The sequence below is a fragment of the Salmo salar genome, chromosome ssa05, assembly GCF_905237065.1.
Source record: "Salmo salar chromosome ssa05, Ssal_v3.1, whole genome shotgun sequence".
In the NCBI taxonomy this organism is placed as follows: Eukaryota; Metazoa; Chordata; class Actinopteri; order Salmoniformes; family Salmonidae; genus Salmo; species Salmo salar.
The window spans coordinates 72,310,064-72,324,232 of record NC_059446.1 but is presented as its reverse complement, the minus strand read 5'-3'; the positions used below and the strand labels follow the sequence as shown (position 1 = coordinate 72,324,232).

Genomic DNA, 14,169 nt, shown 5'->3' with positions numbered 1-14,169 from the left:
TAGCGTCAGTGTGGCGGATGTGTTGTTGCCTACCCTCACCACCTGCGGGTGGCCGTCTGGTAGACTTGTGTCACTGGTCAGCTCTCGGCAGGGTTTCCCTTAGTAATCTGTGAGAGTTTGCAAGCCCAGCCACATCCGACGAGCGTCAGAGCCAGTGTAGTAGGATTCGATCTTAGTCCTGTATTGCCTGTTTGATGGTTAGTCGGAGGACGTAGCAGCATTTCTTATAAGCATCTGGATTAGTGTCCCACTCCTTGAAAGCAGCAGCTCAGTGAGAATGTTGCCAGTAATCCATGGCTTCTGGTTGGGATATGTGCGTACGGTCACTGTGGGGACGATGTTGAAGGGTATAGATGTTGACCTTCCCTGCTCTACACGTTTCCCTGCTCTTCCCTTCTCTTCCCTGCTCTACACTCTTCCCTGCTCTTCCCTGCTCTACACACTTCCCTGCTCTTCCCTTCTCTTCCCTGCTCTACACACTTCCCTGCCCTTCCCTGCTCTTCCCTGCTCTTCCCTGCTCTTCCCTGCACTACACTCTTCCCTGCTCTTCCCTGCTCTTCCCTGCTCTACACTCTTCCCTGTGCTTCCCTGCTCTTCCCTGCTCTACACACTTCCCTGCTCTTCCCTGCTCTTCCCTGCTCTACACTCTTCCCTGTGCTTCCCTGCTCTTCCCTGCTCTACACACTTCCCTGCTCTTCCCTGCCCTTCCCTGCTCTACACACTTCCCTGCCCTTCCCTGCTCTACACTCTTCCCTGCTCTACACTCTTCCCTGCTCCTCCCTGCTCTTCCCTGCGCTACACACAGAAAAAGGGATTCAAAAGGGTTCTTTGGTTGTTCCCATAGGAGAACCCTTTTTGGTTCCAGGTAGAACCCTTTTTGGTTTTATTTTTCTGTGGAAAGGGTTCTACGTGGAACCCAACAGGGTTCTTCAAAGGATTCTCCTATAGGAACAGCCGAAGACCTGTTTTATGTTCTAGATATAACATTTTTTTTAAAGATTGTAACCCACTGCTCCAATCTCCCCTCTTCCTCTTCCTCCTCCTCCTCCTCCTCTCTCCCCTCTCCCAGCGTATAAGTGGATGCACAGGGAGCTGAGGGGGAATGTCCTGATACAGTACCTGGCCTGGGTCGTCTACCCCATGGTCCTCGTCATGTTCGCCTCCCTCTTCTGCAACATAGTCGCCCCTCAGGCCATAGGTAGGTACTGAACATAGTGTTGCTCTCCTTATCTCCATCTCTTTCTCCCACCTGGTTGCCCAAAAGTACATAAGTGGGATATAACTGCTCTGTTTCCAGGATCTACCTATCAATCACTCTTTTTCTCCAACATTCTCTCTGTTGTTCTGTCTCATGTAGGTTCTGGTATTCCTGAGCTGAAGACCATTCTGCGAGGGGTGGTGTTGAAGGAGTATCTAACTCTTAAAGCCTTTGTGGCCAAAGTCATCGGGCTGACCGCCGGCCTGGGCAGTGGCATGCCTGTGGGGAAAGAGGTGGACCTTCTCATCTCCTCCAATTATTATTATTATCTCTCTCCCTCTCTCACTTCCCCTCTCTCGCTCTCTTTCTCTCCCCAGTTCCTCCCTCCCTCCATCCCTTTCTCTCTCTCTCTCTGTCTCTCTCTCTGACCTCTCTCTCTCTTTCTCTCTCTCTGACCTCTTTCTCTCTCTCTGACCTCTTTCTCCTCTGTATCTATTATATCACCCTCTTTTTATCTCTCTGCTTCTTCCCTTCCTCTTCCTCTCTTTCCTTACTTTCCTCCCTTACTGTATCTGCCCTCCCCCTCTCCTCATTTCTGTCTCCTTCTCTCCCAGTGAGCAGTATAATAAACCATCTTCTGTCGTGTTTTCTGCTCCTCCTTGTGGGACAGAAACAAATATACTCAACTCCTCAACATTTTCCCTTTATGGAGGCTGGTCAACTGTCAAACAAAGCAATTATATCATGATTCATCTTTGCTGATACAATGTGCCCTAGTTAAGAATTCAAGTCAGAGCAAATTGTCCATGTCTGTGCTCTGTGCTCTTTGTCTCTGTGAATAGCAGGAGATTTTCCCAACCACTGATATAAGGTCTGGTATTTTCTCATCCCCCTAATGGTTAAGAATTAGGATTAAGGGAAGGGTAATCTGATCCTAGATCTGTGGGGACTGGAGAAGGGCAACTTCTACCTCAAGTGTGTGACTGACTCTGTCCTCCTCCCTCCCATGCTTCCTAGGGTCCCTTCGTCCACATTGCCAGTATCTGTGCTGCTGTGCTGAGTAAAATCATGTCCATCTTCTCTGGAGTGTATGAGGTAAGCCAAAACCCTGACCAAAACAAACTACAACTCCCAGCAACCCCCACTCTGACTAGCATGACATTTGACCTGAGTAATAACAGTAATATGGAATGTGGCTGTGAGGCTGTCGCTCTGTCATGTCTGTCCTCTTAATTGTGTCTTTTTTAAGTATCTTGTTCTTGTTGTTGTTATGACTGTCTCTCTCTCCTCTCTCTCTCTCTCTCCTCTCTCTCTCTCTCTCTCTTTCCCTCTCTCTCTGTCCCCTCTCTCTCGTTCAATCTCTCCCCTCTCTCTCGCTCTCTCTCCCCTCTCTATCTCGCTCTCCTCTCTCTCTCTCTCTTTCTCTCTCTCTCTCTCTCTCTCTCTCTCTCTCTTCTCTATGTCTCTCACTCTCTTTGTCTCTTTCTCTCCCTCCCTCACACATTGTCTGTGTATTAATAGTGTGATGGTTATGTCTGGCATGTGTATTAACACTGACCTCCCGTGACTGTCTCTGTCTCCCCCCTCCCCTCGCTCTTCCCTCTCTCCCTTCCCACATCTCCTCCCCATCCCTGCCTCCCATGTTCTCCCCTTCCTCTCCTCTCCCACTCCCTCTCCGCTCTCTCTTTCCCCCCTTGTTTATCCCCTCACCCTCCACCCACCCACCACCTCTCGTTTGTTCCGTGGACCCCTGCCCCCAGAGCAGTGCCCATAACCAGGACCTGCTGGTATGTGCGTGTGCTGTGGGAGTGGCCACCTGCTTCGCCGCCCCCGTGGGAGGCAAGTCCCGCCCACATACCCCTACATGCACCTCTCCATGGCAGCACCAGAGACCTGGGGGTTATGGAGCAGTGGGGTGCAATGCATAGAATGTTACAGATAGAAATGTATTGTATAGAATGGAATTAACTGTGTAATGAATAATGAATATTGCTGGCTGTATGTAATTCTATATGCAATGGCCTGAGCATTTTGTCCTATTGACTAGACAGCCTGTTCTGTCTGTCTGGTCTCTCTCTGTCTCTGTCTATTTTGATGATTTGTTCAGGGCTTGTGTGACTCTCTGGTGAGCTTGGTTGGTTTGGCGGTTCTCTGCTGTGCTGTTCTGTATTTTCTACCTCTGTCTCTCGACTCCTCTCCCTCCCTCTCCTCCTCTCTCCTCCCTCTCTTCTCTGTGTCAGTAGAACCCCTGTGGTTACACAGACATTCTGACAGTGGGCTGTGCCGTGGGGGTGGGCTGCTGTTTCGGCACTCCTCTAGGAGGTACTGTATCACTCCCTAGCCACTACACTATGACCTCTCTGCTGTACTTCACTACACCTCTTTCTACACCACTATCACTCCTTCACTACACCTCTTTCTATACCACTATCACTCCTTCACTACACCTCTTTCTTCACCCCATCACTCCTTCACTATACCACTTTCTACCCCACTATCACTCCTTCACTACACCTCTTTCTACACCCCATCACTCCTTCACTACACCTATTTATATACCACTATCACTCCTTCACTACACCTCTTTCTATACCACTATCACTCCTTCACTACACCTCTTTCTATACCACAATCACTCCTTCACTATACCTCTTTCTACCCCACTATCACTCCTTCACTACACCTCTTTCTATACCACTATCACTCCTTCACTACACCTCTTTCTATACCACTCTCACAATCCTATCCTCCTCTTTAACCCCTGCTCTACCTTTCTGAATACCTCTCCATGTCATTCCCACTACTTTCTATCTCTCTCTACATCCTTCTCCCTCTCTCTCCCTCTAACCCCTCTATCTCTCTCTACATCCCTCTCTCTCTCCCTCTAACCCTGTCTATCTTTCTCTACATCCCTCTCTCTCTCCCTCTAACCCCTCTATCTCTCTCTACATCCCTCTCTCTCTCTCTAACCCCCTCTCCCTCTCTACATCCCTCTCTCTCTCTCTAACCCCCTCTATCTCTCTCTACATCCCTCTCTGTCCCTCTAACCCCCCACTGCTCTCCCCTTCCTGTAACAGTAATCTACAGTGCTGAGATAGCCTCAGCATAGAATGGAAACACTCAGCTAAAATCATTAAAGCTTGTCTCTACTTTTCAAATATTGTCTTTTATAATCTCCATTCATCTTGCCTACAGTCATGTCTCTGATTCGCTCTGATGTTTATTTTGCTCTCGAGTATTTAGCTATTCTGTGTTTGTATGTGTGTGTGTGTGTGTGTGTGTGTGTGTGTGTGTGTGTGTGTGTGTGTGTGTGTGTGTGTGTGTGTGTGTGTGTGTGTGTGTGTGTGTGTGTGTGCTCATTCTGCTCACTTCAACTCAAATCTATCTATCTCTCTCCCTCCATCCATCCATCCATCCATCCCTCTCTCTCTCTCTCTTGTCCTTCCCCTCTTCTTCTCTCCTCTCCAGGGGTGTTGTTCAGCATTGAGGTCACGTCTACCTACTTTGCTGTGAGGAATTACTGGAGAGGGTATTTCGCTGCCACCTTCAGTGCCTTCATATTCAGGGTGCTGTCTGTGTGGAACAAAGATGCAGGTAAGCCAGGCAGCACCACATCACACACATATTTCCTCTCCAGAACAACTGAATCCCACTGTACACCTTTTCTCTCATGGTGATGTCATATTCATGCCAGGTGTTTTAGAATAGGATCGGCTTTCACTCTCTCACTCTCTCGCTATCCCTGTCACAGTCACCATTACAGCTCTTTTCCGGACCAACTTCCGGATGGATTTTCCCTTTGACCTGCAGGAGCTCCCAGCCTTTGCTATCATTGGGTGAGAGCGCTTAGTAAATATTCGTCACACCCCTTTTTGACCCTACAGTCTTCAACTGAACTTCACCCACTTTGTGATGGTGTGGGGATCAATGGGTTTGTGTGTGTGTGTCTTCCTGACTCCCTGTTGTAGAATCTCCTGTGGGTTCCTGACTCCCTGTCCCCTGTCTGTCTGTTGTAGAATCTCCTGTGGGTTCCTGACTCCCTGTCTGTCTGTTGTAGAATCTCCTGTGGGTTCCTGACTCCCTGTCCCCTGTCTGTCTGTTGTAGAATCTCCTGTGGGTTCCTGGGGGCCTTCTTTGTCTACCTGAACAGACAGGTGGTTCTAGTGATGAGGAGACAGACGGCTCTCACACGCTTTCTGACCAAGCAGTGAGACATCACGCACTCACGCACTTGCATACATACACACACAGTACACACACACAGTACACACACACTGTTACACTCACTCAAATGTCTTCACAATTGTAATGCTTAGCAGACATTATTACCCAGATCCCTGACACTTTCCACATTCCATTCCAGATGAGGTTCATTTGGGTAGCCTCTTCTTACAAAGTAGTCTGGTACAGGACGTTGACCCAGACAAGCATGGCTTAACAGCCAGCCATTCACTCAGTTAGAGACATTCACTTAGCCATTCACTCACCAGTCAAGGTACATTGAGCTCACACATTAGGAGGGGCAGAGCAGTAGAGGTGTCCTGCCATGAACTCAACAGCCTGACAGCCAGACAATGAACTGGGATGAGATTCCTGCCAATTTACGTTATTACCCTAAAATGCTTCACATTTAAGTAATGGCATTGTGGTTTGTTATAACGGTTGAGTATCGTATCCCAGTTGTTTAATAATATTGTGTGTGTGTGTGTGTGTGTGTGTGTGTGTGTGTGTGTGTGTGTGTGTGTGTGTGTGTGTGTGTGTGTGTGTGTGTGTGTGTGTGTGTGTGTGTGTGTGTGTGTGTGTGTGTGTGTGTGTGTGTGTGTGTGCGCGTGTCTTTGTATTTGTGCGCATGCGTGTGTGTTTGCGCGATTGTGTGTGTTCAGTCGGTTAATCTACCCAGGTGCAGTGACGTTTGTCATCGCCACCCTGACCTTTCCTCCTGGATTCGGCCAGTTCATGGCTGGAGAGGTCAGAGAGCATTATTGAGCTTATAAGAGTTTATGTTCATGACTTATAGAATAACCTTTTATAAATCCATGTATTGCCTACAGGCTGAAGTAAGCAACCCTGTTAACTATAATGTTTTGTAGTGCGGTTTTAAGGTGATACGGATAAATAAATCTTTCAACACCACTGTATACCCACTCATGCAGAGATGTATAACCTATAACCACTGTCATAACCTAGAACCACTGTGATTATTATTTGACCCTGCTGGTCATCTATGAACGTGTGAACATCTTGAAGAACGATCTAGTCTAAATGGCCATGAACTCTTTTAATCTCCACTGGCACAGCCAGAAGAGGACTGGCCACCCCTCAGAGCCTGGTTCCTCTGTAGGTTTCTTCCTATGTTCCTGCCTTTCTAGGGAATTTTTCCTAGCCACCGTGCTTCTACATCTGCGTTGCTTGCTCTTTGTGTTTTAGGCTGAGTTTCAGTTTGATTGATTGATTGATTGATTGTGATGACTGAGTGCAATTCACTCTCTACTACCTGTGACGAGGGTCATAAATTAATGATCTCTCTCTTTCTCTGTCTCGCTCTCTGTCTCTCACTCCCCCCCCCGTTCAGCTGATGCCTAGAGAGTGTATTAACTCTCTGTTTGATAACTTCACCTGGACCAAACTGTCTGCCACCGCCCTTCCCCCCGGACTGGGGCGCTCCTCAGCCTGGCTGCACCCCGACGTTAGCGTCTTCCTCATCCTCCTCCTCTTCTTCGTCATGAAGGTACGTCCTCCATCATGGAACAAAACACATGGCCTTTCTTCTCATATTATGCTGTGGTCAGGCTATTAAATCAAAATGAAAAGAGTTGCAACCTTGTTCTCATGAAGTTTACCTTGTCATTGTTTCTCTATTAGATTCTATAAAGGATTTGTATTAGGTCTCTCTGTCATTCACATACCTTCTCAATGTTCTAGTTCTGGATGTCTGCTGTTTCCACGACGATGCCCATCCCGTCTGGAGCCTTCATGCCAGTGTTCATACTGGGTAAGAGGCTGAGATCAGACCTGGGAATCTAAACAAGATGTATCAGACATCAGGTTTAAAACATGCTTTAAACCTGTCCTAAAGCACAACTGAGTATTCTCTCTCCTCTCTCTCCCCTTTCTATCTCCTCTCCCCTTTCTCTCTCCTCTCTCTCCCCTTTCTCTCTCCCCTCTCCCCTCTCCCCCAGGGGCAGCATTTGGGCGTCTGGTAGGGGAGATCATGGCCACTCTCTTCCCAAACGGTATCCTGTTTGATGGGATAGTTTATCGCATCCTCCCCGGGGGCTATGCTGTCATTGGTGAGTCTCCTCTGAAGTCTCATCTTGCCTTGCTGCTGTTGTAGGGCAGCCCAGCCCCAGAAGGGACTCTTCTTATCAGCTGTATGCAAGAATTTGCTATGTGTTGTCTTCGGAATTCAGCATTCTCTGTGTTGGTCTTGCCAACCCCCATTGTCACACCTCTGAGAGGTTACATCATGTAGGTCTGACATCTGATTGGATGTTAACTTTACTGTAATACTATTGGTCAACATCTCAGGTTTTGAGTCCAAACAACTCAGATGTTTATTAAAGGTTCATTGTTCTTTTTCTTATTTGCTCCTGACCAGCTGTGATGAGATACTTTCATTCTTTTCTTTCTCTCTCCACCCCATGAACTTTTGGGGCAGGGCCTTTCAGGCTATGGTTTCTCTCTCTCTCTCTGACCATGCTTGGAATAATGCCTTGTAATGCTTGTTAATGCTTTGTAACTGAAGCTGTATGCCTTGTATGTGAATCCATTCATTTTACAAAGTAATTAAATACACTTCTATTTAGAATCCATTCTCAGACATTCCTTCATTGTCTATTACTGTAACTCAACCATAGTCTCTTGCATATTGTTAATTATCTTTATGGAGTAGGGTTTAATAGGCCAATTGCTTAGTCTTATTACAAGTCGCATGTGATGTATTTATAATCTATACATATCAAAATGACTGCCCACTATCCTGTCATACACAATGATGTCATTTAACACCATCTCTCCTTCCCTTTCTGCCTTGTCGTGACTCCTGATCTCTCCTTCCCTCCCTCTATACTTTCTCTTCCTCTCTCCTCCCCCTCCCTCTCTCCTCCCCCTCCCTCTCTCCCTTCCTCTCTCCTTCCCATACCTCCCTCCCTTCCTCTTTCCTTCCCCTACCTCCCTCCCTTCCTCTCTCCTTTCCCTGCCTCTCTTCTTCCCCTCCCTCTCTCCCTTCCTCTCTCCTTCCCCTCCCTCTCTCCTCCCCCTCCCTCTCTCCCTTCCTCTCTCCTTCCCATACCTCCCTCCCTTCCTCTTTCCTTCCCCTACCTCCCTCCCTTCCTCTCTCCTTTCCCTGCCTCTCTTCTTCCCCTCCCTCTCTCCCTTCCTCTCTCCTTCCCCTCCCTCTCTCCTCCCCCTCCCTCTCTCCCTTCCTCTCTCCTTCCCATACCTCCCTCCCTTCCTCTTTCCTTCCCCTACCTCCCTCCCTTCCTCTCTCCTTTCCCTGCCTCTATTCTTCCCCTCCCTCTCTCCCTTCCTCTCTCCTTCCCCTCCCTCTCTCCTTCCCCTACCTTCCTCCCTCTCTCCTTCCCCTCCCTTTCTCTCTCCTGCCCTCCTTATCCCAGGTGCCGCGGCCCTGACCGGGGCAGTGACCCACACGGTGTCCACGGCTGTGATCTGTTTTGAGCTGACAGGCCAGATCTCCCACATCCTGCCCATGATGGTGGCGGTGATCCTGGCCAACATGGTGGCCCAGGGCCTGCAGCCCTCCCTCTATGACTCCATCATCCAGGTCAAGAAACTGCCATACCTCCCCGAGCTCAGCCTCGGACACATCAGGTACTGGAACGGACGCCATTATGGCTCTAATAAGTGTTTATGCAGAGAACTGTATGCCATTGTGGCTCAAACAGTTCTAGTGTGCATGCAACCTTGTGTGCTATTATGACTCAAGCAGGCACAGTTCACATATATCCTCTCTCCTCCCTCAGTAAGTACAACATCTTTGTGGAGGACATGATGGTGCGGAAGGTGAACTTCCTGTCCTCCCAGTCGACCTATCGGGAGCTGGGCTATCTGCTAGACTCCACCTCCCTCAAAACCATCCCTCTGGTCGACTCCAAAGGTGAGACATGTTCTAGAATGTTTGATACCATGCATCGTAGATGACACAAATCCATCCACTGAAATCCCTCTCTTTCTTTCTTTCTTTCTTTCTTTCTTTCTTTCTTTCTTTCTTTCTTTCTTTCTTTCTTTCTTTCTTTCTTTCTTTCTTTCTTTCTTTCTTTCTTTCTTTCTTTCTTTCTTTCTTTCTTTCTTTCTTTCTTTCTTCTCTCTCTCTCTCTCTCTCTCTCTCTCTCTCTCTCTCTCTCTCTCTCTCTCTTTCTCTTTCTCTTTCTCTCTCACTCTACTCTCTTTCTCTCCCTGTTCCTCCCGTCTTTCCTCAGAGTCTATGATCCTATTGGGGTCTATCGAGAGGACAGAGCTGCAGGCCATCTCTGATTGGTGGCTTTCGGCTGAGAGGCGTGTCTTTGAGAGGGGTCAGGGGTCACTGGGCCAGGGCTGGGAGTCCTTCACTTTCGTAGATGAGGAGGGAGGAGAGGTGACAGGATGGAAGGATGGATGGATGGAATGATTAAACGATAGCATCATATTTTTTATACTTATTAAAGGAATAAATATCAGTATACTTATAATGCCTTTATAAACACATTTATAATGCATTATAATTATCCACAAGATCATGTAATACTTGGTTATGAACTTGGTTAGCCCTTTTGTCTGTTCTCTAGACCTCTCCAGTACAAGATGAACAGAATAGGCCACTCCCATCCCCCAAACCACAGGAGTCCTCCACCAATCACACCGTCTCAGGTGACATGACACACACAAAATGTCATAGAATTGGGATGCACCCACTATTGCTATTTTGTTACTAGTGCATCCATGTTTGTATTTTTATTTATTTAGGATCCCCATTAGCTGCTGCCAAGGCAAAAAAAATATTACATTACATTACATTTCATAAGACTTTTCACAACACATTAAGTGTGTTCCCTTAGGCCACTACTCTACAACCAGATTCTGTATCTACAATAAGCAATCAATACAGCAGAATCAATATTAGACCTGCTGTTCTATCGATTGCTCATGGGGTTTGTTTACAACAATTAACCAGCACCTTCTGTAGAAAAGTGTTGGAGTGAGTGTTGGAGTGAGAATGTGTTGGAGTGAGAATGTTTACCCATTTTACTCACTTCTAAATGTCTGTCCTGTCCTGTCTTTCAGAGAAGCGTTCCCTCCAGTCTGTGAGGGGAATATTTCAGCGCCTCTTCTCCTCTTCCTCAACCAGCCAGGCTGAAGCTCAGGTATCATTCCATATCAAGATAGAGATTGGCTGTAACCACTGATAGGGGGTCAGATATATTAGAAAATGTTTTTCATTCCCATAATGGTTGAGGTTTGGATTGGGGTTAGGGCAACCTGATCCTGGATCTGTGCTAATCCCAACATCAACCTCAAGCTTTCCTCTGGTAGCTAATTTCCTCTGGTAGCTCAATGAGGAGCAATATCACATTCTGTCCAGTAGGGGACACACGCTCACATCAATGGCATGACCTTGATATATTGTATGATGTGATATGTAATGAGCAGGTTAGTCATTCTGTGTGATGGAGAAATAGCACCACAAGGGGGCATCTGATCTGTCACTTTGTAAACCTGGAGGGAGAAAATAAGAAAAATCTCTGAACCACCCCCCCTCTCCATCTCACACTCCTTCTTTTCTCTCTCTCTCTCTCTCTCTCTCTCTCTCTCTCTCTCTCTCTCTCTCTCTCTCTCTCTCTCTCTCTCTCTTTCTCTTTCTCTCTCTCGCTTCCTCTCTCCAGGAATCCACCCCACCTCCACTCACCGACACCATGTCCTCAGAGGAGGTAATGTGTCTCACTGACCCTGATCAACCTTTAACCCCTAACCCCTATGTAGCTCTAAAAGGATTCCACAAATAGAATCAAACATCATCAATTATTATTCCCTCTTTATATTGTCAATTGCCCTCTCTGCTCTCTGATTGGCTAATGCAGATCAAAGCCTGGGAAGAAGAAGAGTTGGATAAGCCAATCAGTATGGAGGAGATACGGATTGATCCCTCCCCCTTTCAGCTGGTGGAGAGAACCTCCCTACACAAGGTATCAACTGTAGCTAGCACCTTGTGCTCTTATGTAGCCACTTTAAGCCATTATAAACACTACATGCTGTAGGTTATTGACAAATAGGCCTCCCCCTCTCTCTTTGACAGACCCACACTTTGTTCTCCTTGCTGGGTCTCAGTCATGCCTATGTTACCAGCATTGGGAAACTGGTGGGAGTCGTAGCACTGAAGGAGGTGAGATCACACATCACACAAGCTCTCTCTCTCCTCTCTCCCTTTCTCTCTCTCTCTTTCTCTCTCTCTCTGGCTCTATGCCGAGTCTTCCTTTTCTGCAGTGTAGAAGCATCAGACACACAGCTTGTCCATGCCTCTCTGTCATCGTTCTCTGATGATGATGTCACAGTAATTACATTGCCAAGATTAGCAAACTGAGGCATGCCATGCCAACAGCAAACTCTGAACCTACACATCCATGCATAATTGACCAAATTATGAAAGACAAGCATTGTCATTTTTAATTCCATAAAGTGAGTGTGGAAGAGGTAAAAACATTATTGTTGTCTATCAACAATGACAAACCACCTGGGACTGACAACTTGGATGGAAAATTACTGAGGATGAAATCGGACTACATTGCCACTCCTATTTGCCATCTCTTTAAACTGAGCCTACAGGAAAGCATGCGCCATCAGGCCTGGAGGGAAGCAAAAGTCATTCCACTACCCAAGAATAGCAAAACACCCTTTACTGGTTCAAACAGCCGACCAATCAGCCTGCTACCAACCCTTACTAAATGTTTGAAAAACATTTTTGACCAGAGACAATGCTATTTCACAGTAGACAATTGACTTTCAGCACGCTTATAGAGAAGGGCACTCAACATGTACGGCACTCACACAAATGACTAATGATTGGCTGAGAGAAATTGATACTAAAAAGATTGTGGGAGCTGTTTGGTTAGTCTTCAGTGCAGCTTTTAACATTATTGATCATAATGTTCTGCTGAAAACAACGTATGTGTTATGGCTTTACATCCCCTGCTACAGTGGCAAGAAAAAGTATGTGAACCCTTTGGAAATACCTGGATTTCTGCATAAATTGGTCATCATTTTATCTGATCTTCATCTAGGTCACAACAATAGACAAACACAGTCTGCCTAAACTAGTAACACACAAACAATTATATGTTTTCATGTCTTTATTGAACACACCGTGTAAACATTCACAGTGCAGGGTGGAAAAGGTATGTGAACCCTTGGATTTAATAACTGGTTGACCCTCCTTTGGCAGCAATAACCTCATAACTGGGCCACTCCAGAAGGTGTATTTTCTTCTGTTGAAGCCATTCTGTTGTTGATTTAAAATCAAATCAAAGTTTCTTGGTCACATACACATGGTTAGCAGATGTTAATGCGAGTGTAGCGAAATGCTTGTGCTTCTAGTTCCGACCATGCAGTAATATCTAACAAGTAATCTAACAATTTCACAACAACTACCTTATACACACAAGTGTAAAGGAATGAATAGAATATGAACATATAAATATATGGATGAGCGATGGCCCGAACGGCATAGGCAATATGTAATAGATGGTACAGAGTACAGTATATACATATGAGATGAGTATGTAGGGTATGTAAACATTATATAAAGTGGCATTGTTTAAAGTGACTAGTGATACATTTATTACATCCAATTTTTAATTATTAAGTGGCTAGAGATTTGAGTCAGTATGTTGGCAGCAGCCACTCAATGTTAGTGATGGCTGTTTAACAGTCTGATGGCCTTGAGCTGTTTTTCAGTCTCTCAATCCCAGCTTTGATGCGCCTGTACTGACCTCACCTTCTGGATGATAGCGGGGTGAACAGGCAGTGGCTCGGGTGGTTGTTGTCCTTGATTATCTTTTTGGCCTTCCTCTGACATCGGGTGGTGTAGGTGTCGGTGTCCTGGAGGGCAGGTAGTTTTCATTTGTTCAGACCTCACTACACTCTGGAGAGCCTTACGGTTGTGGGCAGAGCAGTTGCCGTACCAGGCGGTGATACAGCCCGACAGGATGCTCTTGATTGTGCATCTGTAAAGGTTTGTGAGTATTTTTGGTGACAAGCCAAATTTCTTCAGCCTCCTGAGGTTGAAGAGGCGCTGTTGCGCCTTCTTCACCACGCTGTCTGTGTGGGTGGACCATTTCAGTTTGTCCGTGATGTGTACGCCGAGGAACTTAAAACTTTCCACCTTCTCTACTACTGTCCCGTCGATGTGGATAGGGGGGTGCTCCCTCTGCTGTTTCCTGAAGTCCACGATCATCTCCTTTGTTTTGTTGACATTGAGTGTGAGGTTATTTTCCTGACACCACACTCCGAGGGCCCTCACCTCCTCCCTGTAGGCCGTCTCGTCGTTGTTGGTAATCAAGCCTACCACTGTAGTGTCGTCTGCAAACTTGATGATTGAGTTGGAGGCGTGCATGGTCACGCAGTCATGAGTGAACAGGGAGTACAGGAGAGGGCTGAGAACGCACCCTTGTGGGGCCCCAGTGTTGAGGATCAGCGGGGTGGAGACGTTGTTTCCTACCCTCACCACCTGGGGGCGGCCTGTCAGAATCTCCAGGACCCAGTTGCACAGGGCGGGGTCGAGACCCAGGGTCTCGAGCTTAATGACGAGTTGAGGGTACTATGGTGTTAAATGCTGAGCTGTAGTCGATGAACAGCATTCATACATAAGTATTCTTCTTGTCCAGATGGGTTAGGGCAGTGTGCAGTGTGATTGCGATTGCGTCATCTGTGGACCTATTGGGGCAGTAAGCAAATTGGAGTGGGTCTAGGGTGTCAGGTAGGGT

At 46.8% G+C, this 14,169-nt stretch overlaps 1 protein-coding gene across 3 annotated transcripts in view; it reads left to right on the top strand.

Moving 5' to 3' along the window:
• LOC106592935 (chloride channel protein 1) overlaps window positions 1–14,169 on the top strand; it is a 68,045-nt gene that overhangs the window by 40,012 nt on the left and 13,864 nt on the right. For 2 of the 3 annotated variants that reach the window (XM_045718761.1, XM_045718762.1), the window contains exons 4-22: window positions 1,070–1,198; window positions 1,358–1,491; window positions 2,216–2,293; window positions 3,442–3,520; window positions 4,667–4,792; window positions 4,950–5,034; window positions 5,304–5,405; window positions 6,082–6,166; window positions 6,771–6,926; window positions 7,121–7,190; window positions 7,378–7,488; window positions 8,815–9,028; window positions 9,181–9,314; window positions 9,637–9,791; window positions 9,982–10,063; window positions 10,478–10,557; window positions 11,077–11,121; window positions 11,272–11,376; window positions 11,487–11,573. In XM_045718761.1, the coding sequence (XP_045574717.1) occupies window positions 1,070–1,198; window positions 1,358–1,491; window positions 2,216–2,293; window positions 3,442–3,520; window positions 4,667–4,792; window positions 4,950–5,034; window positions 5,304–5,405; window positions 6,082–6,166; window positions 6,771–6,926; window positions 7,121–7,190; window positions 7,378–7,488; window positions 8,815–9,028; window positions 9,181–9,314; window positions 9,637–9,791; window positions 9,982–10,063; window positions 10,478–10,557; window positions 11,077–11,121; window positions 11,272–11,376; window positions 11,487–11,573 (2,057 nt within the window). The remainder of the gene's footprint in view (window positions 1–1,069; window positions 1,199–1,357; window positions 1,492–2,215; window positions 2,294–3,441; window positions 3,521–4,666; window positions 4,793–4,949; window positions 5,035–5,303; window positions 5,406–6,081; window positions 6,167–6,770; window positions 6,927–7,120; window positions 7,191–7,377; window positions 7,489–8,814; window positions 9,029–9,180; window positions 9,315–9,636; window positions 9,792–9,981; window positions 10,064–10,477; window positions 10,558–11,076; window positions 11,122–11,271; window positions 11,377–11,486; window positions 11,574–14,169) is intronic. The other variant, XM_045718763.1, reaches the window with a different exon arrangement.